General features: G+C 43.8%; 1 protein-coding gene across 28 annotated transcripts in view; it reads left to right on the forward strand.

Annotated features, from left to right (window-relative positions):
* Positions 1 to 26752, forward strand: part of LOC102509355 (NFX1-type zinc finger-containing protein 1 homolog) — a 35449-nt gene that overhangs the window by 1835 nt on the left and 6862 nt on the right. The window contains exons 1-9 of one of the 28 annotated variants that reach the window (XM_032498270.1): positions 3060 to 3225; positions 4389 to 4490; positions 5422 to 5523; positions 12316 to 12417; positions 17856 to 17993; positions 19321 to 19458; positions 21347 to 21454; positions 23363 to 23470; positions 25429 to 25536. In XM_032498270.1, the coding sequence (XP_032354161.1) occupies positions 3159 to 3225; positions 4389 to 4490; positions 5422 to 5523; positions 12316 to 12417; positions 17856 to 17993; positions 19321 to 19458; positions 21347 to 21454; positions 23363 to 23470; positions 25429 to 25536 (973 nt within the window). In that variant the 5' untranslated portion in view covers positions 3060 to 3158. Of the gene's footprint in view, positions 1 to 3056; positions 3226 to 4388; positions 4491 to 5421; positions 5524 to 12291; positions 12418 to 17855; positions 17994 to 19320; positions 19459 to 21346; positions 21455 to 23362; positions 23471 to 25428; positions 25537 to 26752 lie in introns of those variants that run through there. The other 27 variants (XM_032498269.1, XM_032498261.1, XM_032498260.1 and 24 more) reach the window with 27 other exon arrangements.

The following is a 26752-nucleotide window of genomic DNA, read 5'->3' on the forward strand; positions in this document are numbered from 1 at the left end:
GTAAATAAATAAAATCTAATTCCACCCCCACCCCAAAGGACTTAAAAAAAGAGAGATTGGTGAGAGGTATGCATAAACTCTTTGTATTGTCTTTGCAATAAATTTGACAACTTCAGTGAAATAGCTAAATTCCTCAAAAGACACAAGCTATCTGTACTAGTTATTGATTTATTTTCTCTCGGCTCCCATTTCAGCCTTTTAGATTGTTCTGTGAAAACAGATCTGCATCCTTCCAGTGTTCTTCTCTCGGCCGGACAACACCGGACTTGGAGAGACACTTTATGAGGATGAGCTTTGCTTCCTGCAGCTCGTGTAGTTTTTGCAGTGCTCAGCTCCTGTGGTGCATGGTGGCCAGCAGTTTCCTCCATGGCTTTGTAGCAGAGAGCCTCCGGCCCCTGCCATGCAGGTGGTCCCTCCCGGTGCTCAGCTCCCGCTGTGCTCGGCAGCCAGTCTCCCAGCAGCCCGGATCTTCCCTTGACAACCATCTTTGGAAGCTTTATAGACAAGTGCCTCTTTTGAGACACCTCCTGGTGAATAGCTTTCCCTGGCACCCTTGAGGGTGGATTTCTAGCAAGTTCTGCTGGTGCAGCACCATCATGACAGCAATTCCATGAACCTGATCATGTCTTCTCCAACAGGTTCTGGATCTCAGCTGAGAGGGCAAGGAGTTGGGAGGGGGGCTCTCTATCTCAGTCCCAGGGTTAGTGGCTGTTTCTTATATCTGCCACTCTGATACTCTTTAGAATTCTCTTGTCTCCTTACTAGTCAGTCCCTTGTTACTCTAATCCCTGTGGTAGCTAATCATTCTTTATATTAAATTTACCCCATTCAAATTACAGTGTGGTGTCTTTCTCCTGGTCGGACCCAGAATGATACCCCACCAAAGCTAACTCAAGATGAACTAGATAACATGACTAGCCTTCTATCTATTAAAGACACTGAAATAGGAGTTTAAATATTTTCTCTGTAAAGTAGGAGGCAAGGTCATCTTCTGAGTGTGAGGGACTGAAACAGACTGAGGTCTGAGGAGCATGGATGAGATTTGCATTAGTCCTTACAAAGAGTGGGAGCTTATGTTGAAATTGTACTAAAATTGCAGGGCAGTGTTGAAGTCCTCAATGAAACTGTTGGTCATGAATCTATGGTGGAACCCATTCCTCTTGGGTGGTACTTAGGTGCAGGGAAGGATAACCTGGATAGTTGGGAGTGCCTCCAATAGCCAGGTTTTGCCAGTGGATTCTATTAAAAGAGATCAGAGTTAGGGTACTTCAGGGTATTGGCAAGAGGTTAGAAAGATGAGGAAGAAAGTTGAAAAAAAAAAAAGAGAGAGAGAGAGAGAGAAACTGAAAGAGAGAGGAGTTTGCACTGATTTACAACCACGTGACTAATTGGAAAGACCATTTGGATTTTAGCTCCTCTCCCTAGAGGCTCTTGACAAGGTTGAGACATACTGACCCCAGTGTGCGGAACATTCCATACCAGACAACTGGGACACAAGGGAAAAATCAAAGCTTGTTTATACATAAGAGCTGGCTCAGCTGTTCTTTGGACTGATTACGTAAGAAGGATTTTAATTTTACTTTCTTTGAATTTGTGAAGGTAGGAAGTGAAAGTAAATGCCTTTCAATGTTTCCCAGCGGGAAGCATCCAGGTACATCCAGGGACAAGTTTGCTTATCTCTCTCCAGCACCAGGACGAGCACCAGCTGGTAGATTCTCAAGTCCTGTGGGGGAGAAAAATAGAATATCAGATAGTTTGGAGGGGATTCAGGGGATGGGAAACAGATTGGACAATCTGTTCATCTATCCTGCAGCGTGATATGTTCAATGAGCCCTCCTGACTGCATTTCCTGCTCTGTCTGTGCAACTCTCCCATCTAGTCTCTGTATTTTAGTGGGGTTTTCTTTCTTTTGTTAATTTGTGTGTGTGTTCCAGGAGTTGAGACTTTTTTTTGTCTTTTGTTCTTTTATTTTTTAATTGAAGTATAGTCAGTTTACAATGTTGTGTCAATTTCTGGTGTACAGCATAGTTTAGTCACACATGTGCATACATTTATTCGTTTTCAGATTCTTTTTCATTTAGGTTACTACAAGATATTGAATATAGTTCCCTGTGCTATACAGTAGAAACTTGTTGTTAATCTATTTCTTTTGTTAATTTTTAATTGTATAAATAATACATGAATGCCTTCCCCTTACTTTTGTCTTACCTCAGTTGAGTCTAAAAAACCCTTGACTCCCTAAAGCCTCCGACTCACTCTGTTATTCCTAAGGGGTAGTAAGTGTTGTTATTATTTGATACGTGATCCAGAATTTCTCTGCATTTTCCTGCGTCTATCTACTCATGGACAGCTACGTATACATGCATGTAAATGCATAAATATTTAGCCCTGCCTTAGGGGAGAGGGAGAACAGATGTGCCCCTTAACAGTATCAAATATTTAGACCTAGGTCCTGGTGCACAGGTAAAGCATTATAGAAAAGCAGTCATGAAATATAAAGCCCAAAATATCTGAGTTTGAAATCCCATTTAGTAGCTCTGGCACCTGTTTAACCTTGTCGCACCTCAGATGTGATGCTGAACTGAGCATCTTGCACAGGTGTCCTTTTAAAAAAAATTTTTATCTTTTGAAGTTTATTTGTTTTTTTTGTTGCGGGAGGTAATTATGTTTGTTTGTTTGTTTGTTTGTTTAACTTAAAAAATAGAGGTACTGGGGTTTGAACTCAGGACCTTGTACATGCTAGGCATGCAGCCTACGACTGAGCTATACCCTCCACTCTGCACAAGGGTTCTTGAGTTATCCCTTCTATCTATCTGTCTGTCTGTCTGTCTGTCTGTCTGTCTGTCTATATCTTCTCCATTCTCTCTCTCTCATCTGATAAATTTCTTAATACACTAACAAGATATTCCCCTTGTCTCCAAGAATTTGTTTGGAAAATTAACATTGCACAACACCACACATGCTTGGTGGTTTTTGGTTTTTTTTTTTGTTTGTTTGTTTTTTACCCCAGCAAAGTCAGCTGCTTGGCCAAGATTCAGCATTCCTACACACTGATGGTGGCCTTGGAGTCTGGCCTGGCCCGCTGTCCAGGAGGATATAAATCTCAGCTTCTTTAGCCTTGCTGCTTCATCGCCAGACGAAGTTGCTCAACCAGCAACATGAAGGTGGGCGGCCTCTTCCTCTTTGCGGTCCTCCTCACCCTCAGCAAAGAGCTCCAGGCGGCTGGTAAGTCCAGGCAAAACCTGTCTCTTACACATTGTAGGTACTTTTTTTTTTTTTTTTTTTTTAGAACAAGGTAATATATTATGGACAAGAGAATGAATGAATGAGTAAATGAATGATGAATGTATGAATGAATGGTTGAATACTGAGAGTTATGGTCCCCAGTTATTTCTCCACAAATTGGCGACAGCGTAGGGGATCCTGAAATATCAGAGCCACACTGACTCTTGGAGATTCTCTGGTCCAGCTCTGCATCAGCATCATCTGGGGCACTCAGTACAATTCACATTTATAAGCTCCACCCTGGAGAGTCTGAGTAATCAGGTCTGGACCAGCTTCTACTCTTTCAGTTCTCTTCAAAGCTCCGCAGTGATTCAGATAATCAGCCACACTTGGGAGTCACTGACCTAGTCTAGGCTCTTTTCACCTCCACAAGCCATGCACAAGACAACCCCAGCTGCAGGTGATAAAGGTGAGACTGAGAGCGATGGATAGTGATAGTGACAGAAGCAGGTCGACCATGTGGCTGGACTCCCTGTGCGCTTTCTCTTGGTGGTGGTGATGTGATTGTTGCCACAGGTGTTGCTCTTCCGCCAAGGGTTTCAATGCAGATTCCAGGGCCTTTCTCCATCTTTGAACTCTGTCTCTCTTCGTATCAAGAAACCACACTGAGACCTTTTTTAGGGGTTAGAATCCACGAAATTCTCAGTTTCCATCAGAAATAACTTCTTGACCTTTGGAGATTCAACTCTGTATTCAAGGTTAATTTCACCGAGATGTAGAGCAAAAGGGACGCATGCTTTAGAGGCAAATAGCCCTGAATTCAAATCCCAGCTCTGCCATTGACCAGACAACCTCTCAATGTCCTCATCTGTGAAATACAAATAACAAAACCTACTGGTTAAAGCCCACTTGGGTTACTGTGAACCTACTTACTTTGCAGCTTTCCTTCCTATAAATACTCCAGTCCTAAGGAAATACTCTAGAGATCCATGCAAATACTTTATATCTTCTTTGTTGGAGGAGTCAGGTGAGCCTATATGTGAGATGGAGTTTAAACAGTGAAGTACTACATCGAAATGCAAACTGCTATTATCAGGTCAGGATCAGTTATAAGTGTTTGTTTAATTTAAGCATCTCAACCAAGTCTTTTTCTAATGATAAAGGTATCTGTGTGGAGGAGTGCCGGGGAGACCAGGACTGCGGGGCAGGAGAATGGTGCATCAGCAATGGGTGTGGCCACGTCTGCTCACGAGCCGAGGAAAGCAGTAAGGGGGAGAGCCCCGCCTGACTTCCTCACCTTAAAACCACCTTCCCAGAAAAAATAAAATAAAGAAATAAAAACACCTTCCCAGAATTTGATATTACTCTTAGTAACTTCTTTCTTTTTTGTGAATTACCTGTTTGATTCTTTTGCCCACTTTTCTATTAGATTATTGGTATTGTTCCTATTGATTTGTAAGAGATTCTGGATACAAGTCATTTATTGTATATATGTATTGTAAACATTTTTTTCTCCCAATGTAGCTTTCCTTTTCACTCTCTTAATGATGTCATTCAATGAAGAAAATTCCTAATTTTCATGAGATTCCATGTATCTATCAATTTTGGTGGTCAATAATATTTCTGTAATATTTAAGAAATACTTGCCTATCCCAAGATCATGGAGCTATTTACTATAGTATCTTCTAGAAGCTTTACTGCTTTACCTCTCACTTAAGTCTGTGGTCCATTTGAAACAGATTTTGTTGTGTGGTGTGAGATAGGAGATAACGTTCCTTTTTTTCATATGGCCAATCCAGTTAATCCAACCACACTTAAGTCCTGCAACTTTTTTTAAAGTTGTCTTGATTTTTTGTTGACTTTTGGAACTTTCAAATAAAGTTTTAGAATCAGCTTGTCCATGTTTGTGAAAAAATCCTTCTAAGATTTTGACTGGGATTGTATTAAATTTCAGTTTGGGGAAACCAACATCTTTATAACAGTGTGTCTTCTCATCCATGAAATATGGTATATCTCTCCATGTATTAAGATGTTTAAAGATTTTTCTTAGTAATATCATGTAGTGTTTTCCACACATAATTTGCTAGATTTATTAGGTTACCGATGGTTTTTGAATAATGTTGTCAAGGCAATTAAAATATTTATTTTCTAATTGTAAGACTTCAAAGCTTTTAATCGAGTCTTTCCTCTTGTCAGGCATCTGTGAGCGTCAGTGCAGAGAAGACAAGGACTGTGGAAGGGGGAAACAGTGCATCAGGAAGGGCTGTGGGCACATCTGCTCCTACACTGCTAGAACAGGTGAGTCTTGACTTCCTCTACCCCAGCCTGTCCAGGGAGAATTAGGAACTTGGCATTATCTGAACTTTCACAATTGTGTGGTTGCCCAGAAGTGTGAGAGAAACATACCGAAATACCTGAAAATCTCCCTCTGTTCTTGCCTTTAGAGGGAAGGGTTGGTCATGAGACCCTTTACTCCAACATTTTCAAGTACGAGAATCCTGAAAAAAAAAATTTCATTTCATTTTTCTCAAGGAATACATACTCATTACAGAAAAGTCAGGAACTACAGAACAAATCGATGGCAAAATGTGCCCATAATCTCATTACCAGTTACATGTTTTATTCATATCCTTCCACATATATATTCAGGGAGTATGGTGCCAAATAATAACAGCATCACACTCCATGAACATTTTTAAACTTTTCTTTTTACACTCAATAGTATGTAGCAAATAGCTTTCTATGAGTGTGGACATATTTCTAAAACTTTATTCCTTTTTCAGAGGCTTCAAAGCATTTTCATAGTGGGTGTATCACATTTTGTTTGCTTATTCTTGACCAAGGGATTTTTAAACCTCTCTTTTGTTTTGCTATCAGAGCATTCCCTTGGAACAAAATCTTTCCATGTATAATTTGATTATTTTCTTAGGAAGCATTCCTAGAAATGGTATTGCTGACTCAAAGGGCATTTTTTTTTAATCTAAAGATACTTTGCCTATTTGCTTTTGTGAGGTCGTATTGTGTGTGTCAAAAAGTTTGATAAACTTCAAAATGCTGGCTACATTTTAATTTTTCACTATTTGACAATGATAACGATTTCATATGAGTTTATGGTTTTAAATTACATACAGTTTTAAAACAACTTCAGTGATGTTTATGAAATGGTTACTTGCTTTTAGGGAATGTTTCAATACTCCTTTGCAATAAGTTGGCATATCCCCTAAAGTGGGAAAAGGGTGAAAAACACATATTTGGCAACCTCTCTGGGCCAGGTCTTTCCAAAAGACATTAATTTTTGATCTTGAGAACTTTAGGAATGAAAGATACAGGTGTTCATCTTACCCCCACTTTACAGATGAGGAAATTGAAGAATGAACTAAGTAATTTTTTCTTTGCTTACCTTCCCGTGATTCCTCTCTACCCTTTCTTAAGTCACTTGGGTCACACTGCAAACAGTGACACCAAGAGGTGCCTTAACAGTGCCCCACAGTGTGCACTAAAGATGGGTGTCCTCTCCTGCGGGGAGAGGGAGTGAGCAGAACCTGAGTGTCTGGCTCAGGAGCTAATCTCTGGCTTTAGCCACCATTGCGCCACCTGCTGGCTGTCACTGTCAGTACATGACCCATCCAATTCTACATGGCAGCACTAACAAAGAGCTGATAAGGGAGAAGTGTCTGCAAATCTCACCCTTCTACATTTAATCTTCATAGCGCCTTTTCGAGGTAAACATTATTACTCATATTTCAAGTGCTTGGAAACTGGGTCTGAGAGAGTAGGTGCTTATCTCAAATCAGGCAGTTAATAAATGCCGAAGCTGGTCTCTTCCCATCCAAAGCCAGAGCACTTCCCAGCACACCCTGCTACCTCCCCAAGAAGTGATACTGCTCTAGCTTTTCCTCCACATTTAACTATAAGAAGAAAAAAACACCTCATGTCTTTGCACAGGCTGGGCACAAGTGTGTGTCCTGGTGTGGCTGCTGCTGGCCACACTGACTCATTCTCTCGCCCCGCTCCCCACTTAGGACGTCTGCTTCCATCAGATGCAACCTTTCCTGTTCTCTGCAAAGTCTCACTCGGACAAGCCATCTCTGTCCCAGTGGGATTTCCCCATCTCTGGCTGGCTGACAGGGCTTTCCCAGCAACACCCCGCCCCACCCCGCCTCACCCAGCTGCATCCTGAGGAGCTGGGGCAGGAGACCAGGGGGCTTCTGATGGGGGCAGCTTCTCCTGGGGTGGTTGTCATTGTCCTGATGGGCAGAAGGACATGGCTGCTGGCTCACAGAGGCTCAGCAGCAACAGAGCATAATGAGGGGCTTTGGAGTTGCCCAGACCCGATTCAGACCCTGGCCCCTCCACTTCTTAGCTCCAAGTTGTGTGCATGTTACTCATCCTGAAATGGGATGAGAGTTCCTACCTCACAGGGTTGTTACATGAGGTCGTGCGAAACACTCAGCCTAGTGCCTGGCACACAGCAAATGCTCAATTAATGGTGGCCAAGAAACAAGAGGGGGGCTGGTGCCAGCTATGCGCCTTCCCTGAGGGTGCCTGGGTCAGGAGAGGGCACTAGCATCATGTGGAGGGGAAGATCCTGGAGTCTGGAGTCAGACAGACATCCTCTTGGCTTTAGGCTCTGCCACTTACTGGCTGGGGGAGCTTGGGTCTCCTCTCTGTGGGCCTATAGACAAGCCTTTGGGGAAACTCAAGGCCTTGCCTATTTTTAAAGCTTTAGATACCTATTTCCAAATTGCCCCATGAGGACCCTTTTAAAACATCAGAAACACTAAGATGCTCATAAGATAGCTGAGCTTTTAGTATCCAGTGTGCCTCAAGACAACGTGCCTCAAGGATTCAGTAATGCCATTAAATGGAAGTTTATGTTATTATTTACAGCAGTCTGTGCTTATATTTGAAAAGAGTAGCACAATATTTATTCACTTTATGGACAATGTACGAGCTACACACAGACTTGCTAACCGCACACATTAACCTCGTGGCCTGGTTCTGCCTGCCGTGTACAAAGCTTAGGAAACTGGTCCCCAAGAGCTTGGGCTACCCATAGCACCCTAGTCCTCCCCAGCTATGGGTCCCAACTCCGGCTCCTCTAGGTGCTTGTCATATGGACTAGAGTTGGAGAGTCAGACCTTCCAAATTCTGTTGTTCTTTAAAATCTCAATGGCAGCCAGGAACTCAGAAAAGATCAAAAGGTTGTCAAAGGCACATTCTCTTAAAGGCATGAATCAAAGATTTTATCCCTTTCCCTCATCCCTGCCAGGGTTTATCTCTGCCCTATTCCCAGAGCAAACAGAGTCCCATTTGATTTTCATGCCTACAGTTGTCTCCCAATTTGTACTAAGGGGTAGCTGGGTTCCAGACAGGAAAACCATAGCCTCAAATCTACAGAGGGGGAGAAATTTACATGGGGGCTGCCTGTGTGGGAATACAGAATGTCTGGCAAGCTGAGTGGAGACCATCACGAGCTCAAATGACACTCTTGTGAGAATTAGATAAGCCCTTAAACTGGACAGTCCTGTGGGTGCTCAGTTTGGTAAACAAACACCTTAATCCATCCTGGAAAAGGTGCCCCTCCCTCTGGGTGGGACTTCAGGAATGAAGCCGGGATGCGTTATGGCTCTGCTCATCCTGTCACTGGACATAATGGTGCAGTGCACAACCTGTAAAACCATGCATGGCAGCCTTGGTTAGAGTGGATGAGGTAGAAGTATGAGTGCTTTGGTTCCTTGTTACATCGTTTTGAAGTTATAGTATCATGCTCATTTCATAGACACAAGAATCAGGGCTCAGAAAGGTGACGGAATCTGTCAATAAATGGCAAAGCTGGCCTCTTTTACTTGTAAAAATACCCAGAACACTTTCAACCACACCAGAAGGCCTCCCCGCGTGACGTACCCTTAAAGAGTCACCATTTGCCCACTTCTGCTTCTTTCTTCATTCATTTCCTCCAGGCACGGAAACTTTAAGGATAAACAACCCAACATCTTTGCATATGGTGTGTTCTGTTGTTCTTTTTTTGGAAAGGCCCCCTTGGAGCGGGCAGGCCCTGTCCCAGTGGGGTTCCCCCTCTCTGGCTGGCTGCCCAGACCTCCTCCACCACTCGCCTCCCTTCCCCCGGTCAGGATGCACCAGCCCCATCCTGAGAAGGCCTGAGGGAAGCAGCTATTCCTGGGGCTGTCATCACTGTCCCGGTTTGTGGGCGAACCCAAATGCACCACAGAGACTTGACAGCTGTAACGAGGACACTTCTTTTCAAATCTTTCATTGGAACCAGACTTAGTTCAGATTCTATGTCCACTTTTTTCTATCTCTGTGGTCTTGGGAAAGTCATTCAAGCTCCCCGAGCCTCGGTTTCTGTAAATGCAGATGAAGAATGCCTTCCTCCTAGGGCTCTTGTGACAAATGCATGAGATCACAGATATGAGTCACTTGCTTAAAGCTGGTACAATACCAGTGCTCACCAAATGGTAGGAAAAAATCCCCGGGAGCACGGGAGCCAGGTATGGCCCACATCTGAAGATGTCCTTCATCAAAATGAAGCGTCACCCTCAAGGGATTGTGAAAAACCAGGATCTCTAGCGTCCAAAAATCTCCAATTGAGTCTAAGCCTCACCATATTTAGTACCTTGGTTTCTGTCTACAGGACAAATAACAAGCCTCCAATCAAACCCACAGTCCTATACACCTTTCAGTGTTTTAATTCATAGTTTCAAAATTGCCCCATTAGGATGATATAATGTAATTATGTAAAAAAAAACCTCAGGCAATCCACATGATGGTTGAATATCCAGTTGACTGAGTGATGCTGTGAAACTGCTTTGTACTTTCTTGGGTACAGCAAGTTCCATGTGTGTTTGAAAAATAGCAGCGTGTCCTTAGTTGGCAATATTTGGTGGCTAGAAAGATTTACCAACCTCACGCATTAACTGATTCCCCGAAAGATACATAGTCACTGTGGGAAGAAACATCAAGTTCTGAGCTCCTGCTATTTGCCAGGCAGGTTCTGAGATGATTGCTTTTAAATCTCAGAGTTAAGAGTAGTAACAGATCTCACTGTTATACCGATGAAGAAACCAAGGCTTAACTGCAGTGAAATGAGTTACCTGTGGCCACATAGATAGCGAGTGGGAGAGCGTGGGTCTGTCTGTGAAGCATAATGAAATTAGCACAAGGCCTCCATTTGCATAAGTTAACACATATCCTAGTCCCTTGTATAAAGTATCCTTTTGTCTATAACATACATCTCTTACAGTTTAATGTTAGTTGTGGACGTCTTTCCGTGTCAACACAAATACATCTCATTCTTTTTGGATTATGTGATTACTGATGAATAACTTTACTACAATTCATTTAATCAGTACCCTTTTGGTGGCCACTTTATTTGCTTGACATATTTTGCTGTTTCGCAGGTTACTGTAATGAGGGTGATTTTAGATGTTTGTCTATCAGTGGAAAGGTTTTCTTTAGAAAAAATTTCTTGGGAGTGAAAAGGTCAAGGTTATGAATATTTGTTTTCATAAATATTTTCTCCCCTCTCTCCCTCCCTCTCTGTCTTCCTCCCTGTCCTCTCCTTCCTTCCTTCCTTCCCCCACTCCTTCCCTACCCCATCTTCCTTATTAACTTTCTCCTTTTCTATGGGACAAGAACTCGTGTTATGACCTGTATCTACTCTCTGCTCAGATCTCTAAGCCCTGTATATGTAAAGAGTTGCTTCTGAAATTTAGAAAACCTTTTCTCTCTCAGGAGAACCTGTTGTCTAATTCAACAAAGTCTACATTGAAACTCACTGCTGACCCCTGGCCTCTTTATTCCAGTCTGGTGTGTCCCTCCCCCAACGAAGCAGGGGCTGCCATTAGCTCAAAGGGTTGGTGGGGCCACGGGGCAGCCAGGAACTAGGAAGAACTAGGAACAAAAGATATGTTGGGTCAACATCTCAGAATAATATTATCTTTGTTATGTCATATACATTGTTAAAGCATCCTTTTTTTTTAATTAAAAATTTTTTATTGACGTATATAGTTGATTTACAATGTTAGTTTTTGGTCTGCAGCATAGTGATTCAGTTATACATGTGTATATTCCTTTTCATATTCTTTTTCATTATAGGTTATTATAAGCTATTGAATATTGTTCCCTGTGCTATACAGTAGGACCTTGTTGTTTATCTATTTTATATACAGTACTTAGTACCTGCAAATCCCAAACTCCTAATTTACCCCTCCCCACTTCCACTTTGGTATTACCAAAGTTTGTTTTCTGTGTCTGCGCGTCTGTTTCTGTTTTGTAAATAAATTCATTTGGGTCATCCTTTTAGATTCCACATATAAGTGGTATCGTATGATATTTGTTTTTCTCCATCTGACTTATTTCACTTAGTATGACACTCTCTAGGTCCACTCTTGTTGCTGCAAATGGCATTATTTCATTCTTTTTATGGCTGTGTAGTATTCCTATGTGTTTGTGTGTATGTATGTATATGTGTGTGTGTATACATACATACATACATACACTATACCAAATATAAATTACTTCTTTATCTAATCGTTTATCCATGGACATTTAGGTTGCGTCCATGTCTTGGCTATTATAAATAGTGCTGCTATGAACATTGGGGTGCATGTATCTTTTTTTGAATTACAGTTTTTTCCAGATATATGCCCAGGAGTGGGATTGCTGGATCACATGATAACTCTATTTTTAGTTTTTTAAGGAATCTCCATAGTGGCTGCACCAAATTACATTCCCATCAACAACGTAGAAGGATTCCTTTTTCTCCACAGCCTCTCCAGCATTTATCATTTGTGGGCTTTTGGACGATGGCCATTCTGACCAGCGTGAGATGATACCTCAGTATGGTTTTGATTGAGAAAGCTCTCTTTAAACTGTAAAGTTCTAGATAGATAGATTGTAAACTTTTTTTTTTTTTTTGCCATAATGGACATTTTGTAAATTATATAATTTGTCAGGGCGATAACATGCAGGTGCTAACTCTTAGGGAGGGCTCCATTCATTCTTTGCTGCAGCCTCTCCTGACACCTGCTCCTGAGACTTAAGCTTTTGATGTATCCTCTCTGGCAGGCCTCTGTGAGCAACAGTGCAGGAGACACCAGGACTGTGGAGCCGGCAAACAGTGCATCAGGAAGGGCTGTAGCCGAGTCTGCTCCCGGACCCCTGACGCAGGTAAGACCAGGAGCCCCGCCTGATTCCCCAGCCAGCTGTGCCAGGGTTAGTCCTGCCTGGCCTTTCCAAAACTGTGCTGCTCATCAGAAGTAGGGCAGAAGCCCATCAGTGCTTCTGGGGCCTCTCCCTCCACTCTTGCCCTTACAGAGGGAAAACAGGTCGGAGTGCTGTGTGCCCAGCATCTCAAAAATCAAGGCCCCTTAAGAACACCTTTAATCATTTCTCTTTTTTTCCCACAAGAAATGCTCATTATATAAAAATCAGAAACTACAGATGAGCCTATGTGTGTATATGCATATAATCGTTATGATATGATCATTATATATGGTATGCTTCTATACGATTATCATATTTTGACTGCCTAGAAAGAAATGAATATTTCCATGGCATTATATTTCTTATTTGTATTTATATAAATAGTAATAATATTTACGATTAAATATTATTATAGTTTTAACCCCCAAAAAAGCCATTCTGTAAATACTTTTTTGTCACTTAAGTTTTGTTTGGAGCATCTTTTACTCTCGGCACTTAATACATTTCATTTTCTTTTATTTCACATATTTAATTATTAAATTTAATAAACGCATTTATTTAATTAATTAAATTTACCATATCTCACCACATAGAATATACTACATCACCGCAGTAAATCACCTTCTGGTGGACATTTCAGATGGGGTTTTTGTTGGCTGGTTTATTTTGGGGTTTTTTTAATGGGAATGCTAGAGTTTGAACACAGGACCTTGTGCGTGCTAAGCACGCACTCTACCACTCTCCCCCCACCTCCCCCGTTTTTGTTTTGTTTCATTATTCTTTTTATTGTTACTGTTCTAAGCAATGCCTCAATGCTGGTTCTTTTCGCTAGATTTTTGTCTACCACCTTATGCCTGATGAAGAATCTAACGTTTCTTGGGTTTAAGTGACCATCAATTGCTCTTGGTTACAAAACCAGTGAGCGTCCAAGTCAGAATTGATCCCATGTCTGTGCTTGGCAGAGTGGGAGGTGCAGGGCAGGGCTCTGGAGCCTTCCAGTCCCACCTCTGCAGCTCACCAAGGTGGAGTCTATGGGAAGTTACTTAACCTCAGTTTCCTCACCTGAGATATGGGGTAACATCTATCTCAGAGGGTGAGATGAGCTAATATATGTCATGCATTTGGCCCTTAGCAGATAATTTTAAAAAAATTAATAGAAGGAAAAAGAATGGAGTAACAGGAAACGCTGTTAAGTAGGAGGCAACATCTCATGCGGTTAGGACTTCATTTCAAAATGTTGCTCTGGGGAAACATGTAAAATTGTTAACCCTGTTTCCTCATCAGGGAAATCCAGAAAAGATCTCTCTGTTACTGCATTGTGGATTAAATGAAATATATGAATGTGTATAGTGTCGTCAGCCTTTTAAAAGAAAAGGGTAAGCGATTCAGCCAGCAAAACGGAGCTTTTGGGGGAAACTAGGGGCGGAGGAAGACTGGAGAACAACCAGGAGAGCCTTCTTTTATAGAGGGCGGGAGGAAGCTGGGAGGGGTCGTTTTGAACACAAGTTCATTGGAGGAAAATGAGAATCCGAGGCGATGGCGGCTTCTCATTGGCTACAGGCGAGGGCTGCTCTTCACTGCCAGCCAAGGGGATGTCTTCCCCCTTCCGGCTGGAGGACGCGAGCAGCGCAAGTGGTACCTGGGAGGAGCCCTCCCTGCGTGGCTTCCCTACTCCGATGTGAGTTAGGTTTCCGCAGCGCATTTCACAGTATGAACATCTGGCAGAGCAGAAGTGCTCAGAAAACCAAAGGCTGCCGTTGCATGGGCCACCCTGTGGCTGAACTCATGCAGAGCTGGGGCAAGCAAAAAGGATCTTAGCGTCTACCGCACCCCCCCCCCCTTTCCACGCTAAACCAGGCTGATTTAATTCAGGTCACCCAGAAGAAGGAAATGAAACAGAAATTGGAAAGGAGCAGAGGGGACTCTCAGATCTGGCACATTGTTGGATATGGATCAGCCTTTACCCTCAAATTACTTTATTTGTGTAAGATACTCCACATTTCAAACAAAGACTGTATCCTGGAGAAGAAGTAGATGCTTCAGGAAGCCGGTGTTTGCGCACTGGCTCAGCTGGCAGAGCTGTAGTGGGGACTATTCTCTTCCCTTCGCTGCAGCGCTCTGAAAATCACACAGGAGATGCACTTATTCACGGAACAGTCCCGCCGGACCAGAGAATGAATGCACTCCCGTGAGTTCAGCCACAGGGTGACCCGTGTAATGATCGTCATTGGTTTTCTGAGCACTTCCACTTTGCCAGATGCTCATACTGTGAAAATGTGTTAAAACATCCTCTAGCCAGGAGCCAGGAGCCAGTAGCAGGAAGCCTGGGAACTGAACTCTCCTGCCATCAGGGGACCTCTGACCCAAACCCCAACCCAAGGTCTACACAGCCAGGCTCACTGGGGATGAACTGGTGCCCACATTGGCCAGATGTCCCCAAGCCCCATTTTTTCAGGGAACCCTACCCCCATCTCCCTAGCAATCTTTCTGCTTAATTCTCTGCACAGCTGGATCAGAGGAATATTTGAGAGGTCCATTGACAAGTTACATCCCTCAGTTGTCCCCCAACTTTACCCTGAACCAATGCCCCAGACCAAACCTTTGCTCCCTCAGAGTGATTATCTTTCCTGCCTAATCTGGTTTCTTAATATGTAAATTGGTGCTAACTAAGGTCTTGATTCTGTGAATCTAAACGCACAAGTAGCAAGTTTGGTCAAGTCATTTAAAGAGGAGACATTTGTTTAAAGCAAAAGAACCTTGATTACAATGGCCACCTGGGCCTTTCAAGCACACCCTTGGCTTCACTGCCAAGGAAGGGACTAGACTGTGCTTCTGCTGTAGCCAGGATGACAGAGGGGCCTCATCCGGGATCTGGTAACTTTAATAGTTTCTTCATGTCACTCAGTTTCACAGCTTTAGTGACACATGGTGGCTTTTACTCAATCAGCCTTTGATCCATTACTCTGCTGCCATTCGAAATATGTGGTACATTTGTCCCTCCAATCCCAAGGAAGGGAAGAGAAGGCAACAGACTTAGCCAAGTGTGGGACTTGAGCCCCTGGGAAACCTGGTGTTGGCTGCATCTGGGATGGTGTCACAAACAGCAAGAGATCGCAGGAGGCACTGGGGCTAGGGAGACTGAGAAACAGCACTATTTTCCTGGTGAGAGAGGCTCTAACTGGGAACCATGGAGGGTAGAATGCCACCCTGCACATCCAGGATGGGAGAGCCATCTTTGCAGATGCAGTACTGGTAAGAATGGAAAAGGTCACGGTGGACTGCATCCAGCGCCTGGGAGGTCAGGGGTGGCCATGATTCCTCAAAGGCTGAAGGGTTTCTGCTCTGAGCACGCCTACCATTAACCTCCCCACCCCAGCAGAAGCCCAGTCATTGTGCCTCCCAGAAGATACTTTGGACCCTCAGGCATATAAGGCCCCAGCAGAACCGATCTGAGAGTCTACGAGAGTATCTGTATCTACTGGGGAATCGTGGAGAAAGTCGGTATTCAGTATGGACTTCAGGGCCAGGTCCTTCTGGGTTCCAGTCCCAGCACCGCCACACACAAGCCCAAACTGTGGGCAAGCCCGTTATGTTCCCTGAGTTCCGGCTTCCTCATTTCTTAAACGGGAATTACATACATCTCCGCAACGCTTTTTGTGTGTGTGCAGCTCTCACACGCAGGAATTGCTCCCTGAGGATGAAAATCCTTCTGTTCCTGTTGTTTTCCAGCTGTTCAACAGCTTTGGCCACAAAGCGAAAGTTTATGTCTCTGAATTTTCTTTATTTCTAATTTGATGTTTTTTGTTGATTAAAATTACGCATTTTTTGCTAAAGTTAAAATGTCATAGATGAAAGAAAAAGTGTTGAATCTGCCTCCAGTTCCATCTCCTTTGAATAATCACCATTAATTGCTGGGTAAACGTGATTTCAATTTCCACTATGAATGTGCTAAAGTATACTTTTTTAAAAATATTATGTTCTGTTTCATTTTCCATTACACTGTGTGATATATACCACCTACAAGTGGGCCCACTGTCTCATCTCTACCACGAGGATGGTAGCTTCCAGATACCCACATTGAAGGTTTCTTTGTGCTCATGGAGTATTTTCTGATGTTAGGAAACTGTATAGACCGCTGCCAAAGAAACCAGGACTGTGGGGCCAGGGAGCAGTGTGTCAGGAAGGGGTGTGGTATAATCTGCTCTCCACCGCGGGAACAATCTAATGGCATCCAGCCCTGCCCAGGTCCCCAAACCCCACACAACTCAGGGAGACGATCTGCTTGTCTCTGCCCAGGCTTCCCATCCTCAGATCAGTAATCCCCAGGGTCTCTGTTTTCAGACTTGTCCATCCAGAAGGAAAAGCATGTTACAGAGCTGTGGGTCTTGATTTTTGAGCACAGAACCTTCTTCACTTATTGTGTTATACAACGAGTACACGCCCATTATAGAAAACTCAGAAATACTACTTAAGGAAAAAGATAAGTTATCCACAGTCCCAGTACCCAGATAACCACGTTAACATTTGAAGTGAAGTCATTTGTCATTCGCACACATGCACAGATGTATTTGTTCAGATTTAACAAAGAAGAAATGTTTACTTTGTAATGACTACATGCATGGCACTGTACTGAGTGCTGGGAGGTAATTCAGGAGAGAGCTATGTCCTTAAAGATCTTATACTAACAGAGATAGACATATAAACAAACCAACAAAAATCTAGGCTATATGATTTTTCACAAGCATGGTGAAGTGATCATCTCAAATCAATAAACACAGTTCTACCACACGTTATAAAAGGTTTCATTGTTTTCCAGTATGTGGATAGGATTTATTTTCCACGCCTCCTTCTGCTATGACAGACATATTTAGAAAATCTATAATCTGAGTTACTTTTAAATAACAAGTAGAAGATGCATGTCCTTGAGCTAAATCGTATTTCTTTAGGAGAAATTCCTGAAACTGGAACGGCCAAATAGACATTTGACTATTAAATTGCCTCATGAAGATGGCTTTCAACACCAAAAAAAATTGGTATCCTCACTCCACGTATTTGTAGTTGAATAAACAAACATCTACTCACATTATGCATGTATGTCTGTGCGTAATTGCGGTGTTTCTGTTTATATTTGTAAAAGCACAGAGAAAGTCCCAGAAAGAACAACAGGAACTAGTAGATGCCTCCTGGGGAAGGGACTGATGGGTTAAGGGAAAGAGAGACTTACTTTACAGTTGTCTGTAATTACATAGGCTCTATATAGTTGAATAATTTTTGTTTTGAAAATTAAAATGTCTTACTTTTATAATAGTGCAAACTATGCAGATATCTTGTCTGTATATCTTGAATGGAGTAAGTGTTTAAAACAAACACACCCTCCCAGCCCTCCCCTGTGCTCCTGCCAGGCTCACAGTTTTCAGCTGAAGTTTTTCTAGCCATAGGGATCTGTGTGGATCAGTGCCGAGAAGACCGGGACTGCGGTGCAGGGAGTCGGTGTGTGAGCAATGGATGCGGCCACGTCTGCTCCCCAGCGCGAGACCAGGGTGAGAGCAGCAGGCCCTGCCTTCTGCATCCCTGATCCCCTGCGTGCTTGTCACCGCCAGGACAGCAGTTAGCAAGGCTATAGAATTAAGACTGCGTGTATCATCCAAGGAACAGCTTGCTTAGACACCTTTATGCAATCTCAGGCCCAAGGACCAACTGAGGTATTTTGAGGGGATGGAGGAGTATGTAAGGGAATCCCACAGATGAAGGAAGTGTCTCCCCAACATGAAGCAGACACTTGTCAGCAGCCAGATCTATTTCCCTTGGCTCACAAGGCCAGTATCCAGCCGGCATTTCCCAGGCCCCTAACTGGAGAGGGAAAGCTGTTTGGGAGGAGATATGCAGCAGAGGTTCTCCAATATCAACACGTGGAAGAATGACCTCGGGGCCAGGCTTGTTAAAATCCGAATGGCTGGGCCCCAGCCCCAGGGGTCCTGTTTCAGCAGGTGTGCAGTGGGACCCAAGAACCTGAATCTCTAACAAGCTCCCGGGGGTGCTGATCCTGCTGGTTCAGGGGACCCAGTTTGTGCAGCACTAGATGTGGGATGGGTTCTCTCCCAGGTAGGAAGCACACGCCTGGAGCTGTGCTGAGCACTGGGAGATAATTCAGGAGAGAGCATATCCTTAAAGATCTTTTGGTAACAGAGATGGACATCTAACCAAACCAACAAAAGTCCAGGATATATGATTTTTCCAAACACGATGTTGTGATCATTCCTGAATCAATAAACTCAGTTCTAACGCATGTCTTTCAAAGGCTTCGTTGTTTCCCAGGATGTGGACAGGCCTTTATTCATGCCTCCTTCTACTCTGACAGATTTAGATAATCTATCATGTGAGTTATTGTTTACTAACAAGTGGAAGATGAATGTCTTTGAGCTAAATCGTGTTTCTTGAGGAGAAAATCCTAAAAATGGGATGACCAAATAGCCACTTGAAAGGTTTTGATGTAGATTGCTAAATTGCCTTTTAAAAACCAAAATGAATTATAGCCTCACTCCACATATTGCTAGTTGAACAGACAAATATGTAATCACATTATGTGTGTATGTTTGCAGTAATGTGTTTTTATTCCTATTTGTAAAAGCACAGAGAAAATGCCAGAAGGAGCTAAAGGAACTAGTAGATACTTCCTTGGGTATGGACTGTTGGGTCAGGGAAAAGAGAGATTTATGTTTTACTTTATATCGTTGAGTATTTTTTGTGTTTTTAAAATTAAAATACACTATTTTTATAGTATTCAGATACCTTGTCTATATATCCTGAATTGAAATAAATGTTTAAAAGAGACAACCCTCTCAGAGCGCCCCCCTGTGCTCCTGCCAGGCTCACAGTTTTCAGCTGAAGTTTTTCTAGCCATAGGGATCTGTGTGGATCAGTGCCGAGAAGACCGGGACTGCGGTGCAGGGAGTCGGTGTGTGAGCAATGGATGCGGCCACGTCTGCTCCCCAGCGCGAGACCAGGGTGAGAGCAGCAGGCCCTGCCTTCTGCATCCCTGATCCCCTGAATGCTTAGCGCCGCCAGGACAACAGCTGCCAGGCCCACTGCACAGAGAGAGAGTGAGACATGAGACAGCAAGAGTGTGAGAGAGACAGAGAGAGGGGGGAGGCAGCTGCAGTGGGGCCACCACCAGCCTCTATGAAAATTAGGAAAGCCGCCCCTTCTCCCAGGTCTGGAAGACCATGAAGATGGATGAACACTGTTTTGATCTTGAAGTATTTGTAAGCTTAAAAAAACTGGAAGTACTCTTAAAACAAAAATTAAATAACATTAAGGTACCCAGTAGTTCCTCAACAAGGGATGGAAAAAACAACGCTTATGAACAAGTTAGCCGATGTCTCCCACCCACACACATGTCCACGCTGGTGTGAAACACACAGGTCCCTTCCTTCAGTCCAGCAGTATGTGCACCTGCCCAGGCTGAGTCATTGCCAGCAGTGGCTGCCAGGTGCTGTTTCCCCACAGAACCTTCAATTCCCTTCCTTTCTTGACTGAAAGGCTAGGATTGATCGCTGCCACTGGAAATTTGGTGGGTGCGTCAAGGTGGACTGGGAACTAGGGAGGCTGTAGAATTAAGACTGTGTATATCATCCAAGGCACAGCTTGCTAATACAAGTCTACGCTCTCTCAGGCTCAAGGACCAACATAGATGTTGTGGAAGTGGAGGAGAATGTAGGGGAGACCCACAGATGAAGGAAGTGTCTCCCCAACATGAAGTGGAGAATTGTCATCCACCAGATCTATTTTACTTGTTTCAGAGAGCAGTATGCGGTCTGCATTTCCCATGCCCTAAGTGGGTGAGGGGTGAGATACAGCAGAAGTTCTCCAATTTCAGCATATGTAAGAATGACTCGGCTGTAAGGCTTGTTAAAATCCAAATCGCTGGGCTCCAGCCCCAGAGGTCCTGTTTCAGCAGGTGTGTGGTGGGACCCAAGAACCTGAATCTCTAACACGCTTCCAGGGGTGCTGATCCTGCCGGTTCAGGGGACCCAGTTTGAGTAGCACTAGATGTGGAATTGGGGTTCTCTCCCAGGTAGGAGGCACATGCCTGGTGCTGAGCTGAGTGCTGGGAGATAATTCAGGAGAGACTTATGTTTTTAAAGATCTTACAGTAACTGAGATAGACATCTGAAAAAAACCCAACAAATATCCAGGATATATGATTTTTAGAAACATTGTGTCAAAAACATCCCATAAAAACCACATTTCACCGTCATGTTTTAAAAAGCTTTGATGTTTTCCAATATGTGGATAGGCCTTATTTTTCATGTCTCCTTCCACTATCACAGTTTTAGATAATCTGTCATTAGAGTTACTTTTTAATGACAGGTACAAGATGAGTATCCTTGAGCTAAATCATATTTCTTGAGGAGAAATTCCTAAAAGTGGAATGACCAAATAGACATTTGAGAGCCTTTGATGTAGATTGCTAAATTGTCTCATGAAGTCACCTTTCAACAACCAAGAAATTTATATCCTCAATCCACATATTTGTAGTTGAATAGACAAATATCTGGTCACATTATGTTGTATGTGTGTGTGTTAGTGATGTGCCTGTATTTACATCTGTAAAAGTACTGAGAAAATTCCAAAAGGAACTACAAGAACAAATACATACCTCCTGGGAAATGCCCTGATGTGTTAGGAGAAAGACAGACCTACTTTTTACTTTATATGGTTGAGTATTTCTTGCATTTTGAAAATTAAAACATCCTACTTTTATATAGTGCGAACTGTACAGTTATCTTGTCTATATATCTTGAATTGAAAAAAAGTATAAAACAGAGACGCCCTCCCAGCCCTCCCCTGCGCTCCTGCCAGGCTCACAGTTTTCAGCTGAATGTTTTTCTAGCCGTAGGGATCTGTGTGAATCACTGCCGTGAAGACCGGGACTGCGGTCCAGGAACTCGGTGTGAGAGAAGTGGATGCAGCCAAGTCTGCACCCCAGCGCGAGACCAGGGTAAGAGCTGCAAGCCCTGCCTTCTGCATCCCTGATCCCCCGAAAGCTTGTCACCACCAGGACAACAGCTGTCAGGCCCACTGCACAGAGAGAGAGAGAGTGAGAAAGCAAGAGAGAGACAGAGAGAGAGCAAGAGAGGTACAGAGACAGAGAGGAGGCAGCTACAGTGGGGCCACTCTTAGCCTCTGTGAGAATTAGAAAAGGTGCCCCTTCTCTCAGGTCTAGAAGATCATGAATACAGATGCATACTGTCTTGATTTTGAAATATTTGTAAGCTTGAAAAAGCTGGAAGTACTCTTAAAATAAAAATTAACTAACATTAAGGTACCCAATTATTCCTCAACAAGGGATGGAAAAAACAACGCTTATGAACAAGTTAGCCGATGTCTCCCACCCACACACATGTCCACGTTGGTGTGAAACACACAGGTCCCTTCCTTCAGTCCAGCAGTATGTGCACCTGCCCAGGCTGAGTCATTGCCAGCAGTGGCTGCCAGGTGCTGTTTCCCCACAGAACCTTCAGTTCCCTTCCTTCCTTGACTGAAAGGCTAGGATTGATCGCTGCCACTGGAAACTTGGTGGGCGCATCAAGGTGAATTGGGATCTAGGGAGGCTGTAGAGCTAAGACCACGTGTATCACCCAAGGAACAGCTTGCTCGCACACCTCATTGCTCTCTCAGGCTCAAGGATCGACCTTAGATGTTTTTTGAGGGGATGAAAGAGTATGTAAGGGAATCTCACAGATGAAGGAAGTGTCTCCCCAACATGAAGTGGAGAATTGTCATCCACCAGATCTATTTTACCTGATTCAGAGAGCAGTATGCAGTCCTCATTTCCCATGTCCTGAGTGGGTAGGGGGTGAGATACAGCAGAAGTTCTCCAATTTCAGCATATGTAAGAATGACTCGGCTGTAAGGCTTGTTAAAATCCAAATCGCTGGGCTCCAGCCCCAGAGGTCCTGTTTCAGCAGGTGTGTGGTGGGACCCAAGAACCTGAATCTCTAACAGTCTCCCAGGGGGTGCTGGTCCTGCTGGTTCAGGGGACCCAGTTTGAGTAGCACTAGATGCGGGACTGGGCTTCTCTCCCAGGTAGGAAGCACATGCCTGGAGCTGTGCTGAGCACTGAGAGATAATTCATGAGAGAGCATATGCTTAAAGATCTTTAGTAACAGAGTTAGACATCTAAACAAACCAACAGAAATCCAAGATATATAATTTTTACAAACATGGTGTCGTGATCTTCCCGAATCAATAAACAGAGTTGGACCTCACATTTCCAAAGGCTTTGTCGTTTTCCAGTATGTGGACAGGTGTTATTTTTCATGCCTCCTTCCACTATCACAGATTTAGATAAGTGATCATCTCAGTTATTTTTAATGACAAGTACATGATGAGTGTCCTTGAGCTAAATCAGTTTTCTCAAGGAGAAGTTCCTAAAAGTGAAATGACCAAAGAGACATTTGAAAGCTTTTGATGTAGATGGATGAATTACCTAGTGAGATGCTTTTAAAAACCGAAAAATTTATCGCCTCACTCAACATATTTGAAGTTGAATAAAAAAAATCCACTCACATTATGTGAGTATGCATGTCTGTCTTTGATGTGTTTCTATTCATACTTGTAAAAGCACAGAGGAAATTCTGGAAGGAGCTATAGGAACTAGTAGACACCTCCTGGAAAATGGACGGATGGGTTAGAGGAAAGAGAGACTTAATTTTCACTTTATATAGTAGAGCATTTTGTGTGTGTGTTTTGAAAATTTAAATGTCCTACTTTCTAATAGTGCAAACTTTGCAGGTATCTTGTCTATATATTTTGAACTGAATAAATGTTTAAACAAACACGCTGTCTCAGAGTCCTCCTGTGTGTTCCTTTCAGTCTTCACAGTTTTCAGCTGAATTTTTTCTAGCCGTAGGGATCTGTGTGGATCAGTGCCGTGAAGACTGGGACTGCGGTGCAGGGAGTCGGTGTGTGAGCAATGGATGCGGCCACGTCTGCTCTCCAGCACAAGAACAGGGTAAGAGCAGCAAGCTCTTCCTTCTGCATCCCTGGTCCCCTGAATGCTTAGCACCGCCAGGACAACAGCTGTTAGGACCACTGCACAGGAAGAGAGTGAGAGACAGAAAGACAGAGAGAGACAGAGAGACAGAGAGACAGAGAGACAGAGAGAGAGAGAGAGAGAGAGAGGAGGCAGCTACAGTGAGGCCACTACTAGCCTCTATGAGAATTAGAAAAGCTGCCCCTTCTCCGAGGTCTACAAGACCATGAAGACAAATCAATGCTGGATTGATTTCGAAGTATTTGTAAGCTTGAAAAAGCTGGAAGTGCTCTTGAAACAAAAATTAAATAACATTAAGGTACCCAATTATTTCTCAACAAAGGATGGGAAAATCACAGTTATGAACAAGTTAGCTGATATCACTTACCCACAGAGATGCCCACGTTAGTGTGGATCACAAGGGTCCCCTCCAGTCCAGCAATATGTGCACCTGCCCAGGCTGATTTATTGCCAACAGTGGCTGGCAGGTGCTACTTCCCCTCAGAATCTTCTGTTCCCTTCCTTTCTGGACTGAAAGGCTAGGATTGATCGCTGCCACTGGAAACTTGTTGGGCGCATCAAGGTGGACTGGGAACTAGGGAGGCTGTAGAGTTAAGACCACGTGTATCACCCAAGGAACAGCTTGTTCAACACCTCTGTGCTCTCTCAGGCTCAAAGACCAGTATAATTGTTCCGTGGAAATGGAGGAGTATGTAAGGGAATTCCACAGGTGAAGGATGTCTCTCCCCAACGAGACGTATAGGATTGTCATCCACCAGATCTATGTCACTTGATTCCCAAGTGCAGTATCCAGTCTGCATTTTCCACGCCCTAAGTGGACAGGGTAGGGGGAGATATATAGCAGAAGTTTTCCAATTTCAACATATGGAAGAATGACCTGGGGGCAAGGCTCCTTAAAGTCCAAATTGCTAGGCCTCAGCCCCAGAGTTCCTGTTTCAGCAGGTGTGTGGTGGGGCCCAAGAACCTGAATGTCTAACAGTCTCCCAGGGGATGCTGACCCTGTTGGTCCGGCGGACCCAGTTTGAGTAGCACTAGATGCAGGATTGGGGTTCTTTCCCAGATAGAAAGCTCATGCCTGGTGCTGAGCTGAGTGCTGTGCGACAATTCAGGAGAGATCTATGCCTTTAAAGATTTCAGGGTAACAGAGATAGACATCTAACCAAACCAACAAAAATCCAGGATATATGATTTTTACAGCCCTGATGTCGTGATCACCCTGAATCAGTAAACTCCTAACCACGTGCTTTAAAGGGCTTCGTTGTTTCCCAGGATGGGGAGACGCATTATTTTCAGGCCTCCTTCTACTATCACAGGTTTAGCTAATCTATCATCTGAGTTAAACTTTAATAATGAGTACAAAATGAATATCCTTGAGCTAAATTATATTTCTCTAGGAGAAATTCAGAAAAGTGAAATGGCCAGGTAGACTTGTGAAAGCTTCTGATGTAGATTGCTAAATAGCCTAATGAAAATGCCTTTTAAAAACAAATGAAAAATATAGCCTCTCTCCGCATATTTGTAGTTGAATAGATGTCTGTCTCGTCACATTATGTGTGTGTGTGTATGTGTGTGTGTGTGTGTGTGTGTGTGTGTGTGTTAGTGATGTGCCTGTATTTATATCTGTAAAAGCACAGAGGAAATTCCAGAAGGAACTACAGGAACTAGTGGATACCTCCTGGGAAAGGCACTGACAAGTTAGGGGAAAGAGACAATTTATATAGTTGAGGATTTTTTCTTTATATAATTGTGAATTTTTTGTGTTTTGAAAAGTTAAACATCCTATTTTTATAATAGTGCAAACTATGCAGATAGCTATATATTTTGAATTGAAAAAATATTCAAAACAGACAAGCCCTCTCTCAACCCTCCCCTGTGCTCCTGCCAGACTTCACAGTTTTCAGCTGAATTTTTTGTAGCCGTAGGGACCTGTGTGGATCACTGCCATGAAGACCGGGACTGCGGTGCAGGGAGTCGGTGTGTGAGCAATGGATGCGGCCACGTCTGCTCCCCAGCGCGAGACCAGGGTGAGAGCAGCAGGCCCTTCCTTCTGCATCCCTGATCCCTTGAATGCTTGTCGCCTCCAGGACAGCAGTTGTCAGGCCCACTGCACAGAGAGAAAGCAAGAGAGAGTGAGAGAGCGAGAGAGCAAGAGAGTGAGAGAGCGAGAGAGAGAGAGAGAGAGAGAGAGAGAGGGAGAGGGAGAGGGAGAGGGAGAGGGAGAGGGAGAGGGATAGGAGGCAGCCACAGTGGGGCCACTCTTAGCCTCTGTGAGAATTAGAAAAGCTGCCCCTTCCCCCAGGTCTAGAAGACCATGAAGACAGATGAGAACGATCTTGGTTTTGAAGTATTTGTAAGCTTGAAAAAGCTGGAAGTACTCGTGAAACAAAAATAACATTAAGGTTCCAATTATTCCTCAACAAAGACTGGGAAGAACACGGTTATGAACGAGTTAGCGGATGTCTCCCGCCCAAACACACGTCCATGTTGATGTGAAACACAGAAGTCCCCTCTTTCAGTCCAGCAGTATGTGCACCTGCCCAGGCTGAGTTATTGCCAGCAGTGGCTGGCAGGTGCGATTTCCCCGCTGAACCTTCAGTGCCCTTCCTTTCTTGACTGAAAGGCTGGGATTGATCGCTGCCACTGGAAACTTGGTGGGCGCATCAAGGTGGACTGGGAACTAGGGAGGCTGTAGAGTTAAGACCACGTGTATCATCCAAGGAACAGCTTGCTCGCACATGTCTGTGCAATCTCAGGCTCAGGGACCAAACTCAGATGTTTTTGGGGAATGGAGGAGAATGTAGGGGAGACCCACAGATGAAGGAAGTGTCTCCCCGATATGAAGCACAGACGTGTCATCCGCCAGATCTACTTCACTAGATTCACAAGTGCAGTATCCAGCCTGCATTTCCCAGGCCCCTAACTCAATAGGGAAGGCTGTTTGGGGGGTGGATGTGCAGCAGAGTTTCTCCAATATCAACATGTGTAAGAATGACCTGGGGGTAAGGCTACTGAAAAATCCAAATTGCTGGGCCCCGGCTGCAGATTTCCTGTCTCAGCAGGTGTGTGGTGGGGCCCAAGAGCCTGAATCTCTAACAAGCTCCCAGGGGGTGCTGGTCCTGCTGGTTCAGGGGACCCAGTCTGAGTAGCACTAGAAGCAGGATTGGGGTTCTCTCCCAGGTAGGAGGCACATGCCTGGACTGAGCTGAGTGCTGGGAGATAATTCACGAGAGATCTATGTCC

The sequence above is a fragment of the Camelus ferus genome, chromosome 16 (genome assembly GCF_009834535.1).
Source record: "Camelus ferus isolate YT-003-E chromosome 16, BCGSAC_Cfer_1.0, whole genome shotgun sequence".
Taxonomy (NCBI): Eukaryota; Metazoa; Chordata; class Mammalia; order Artiodactyla; family Camelidae; genus Camelus; species Camelus ferus.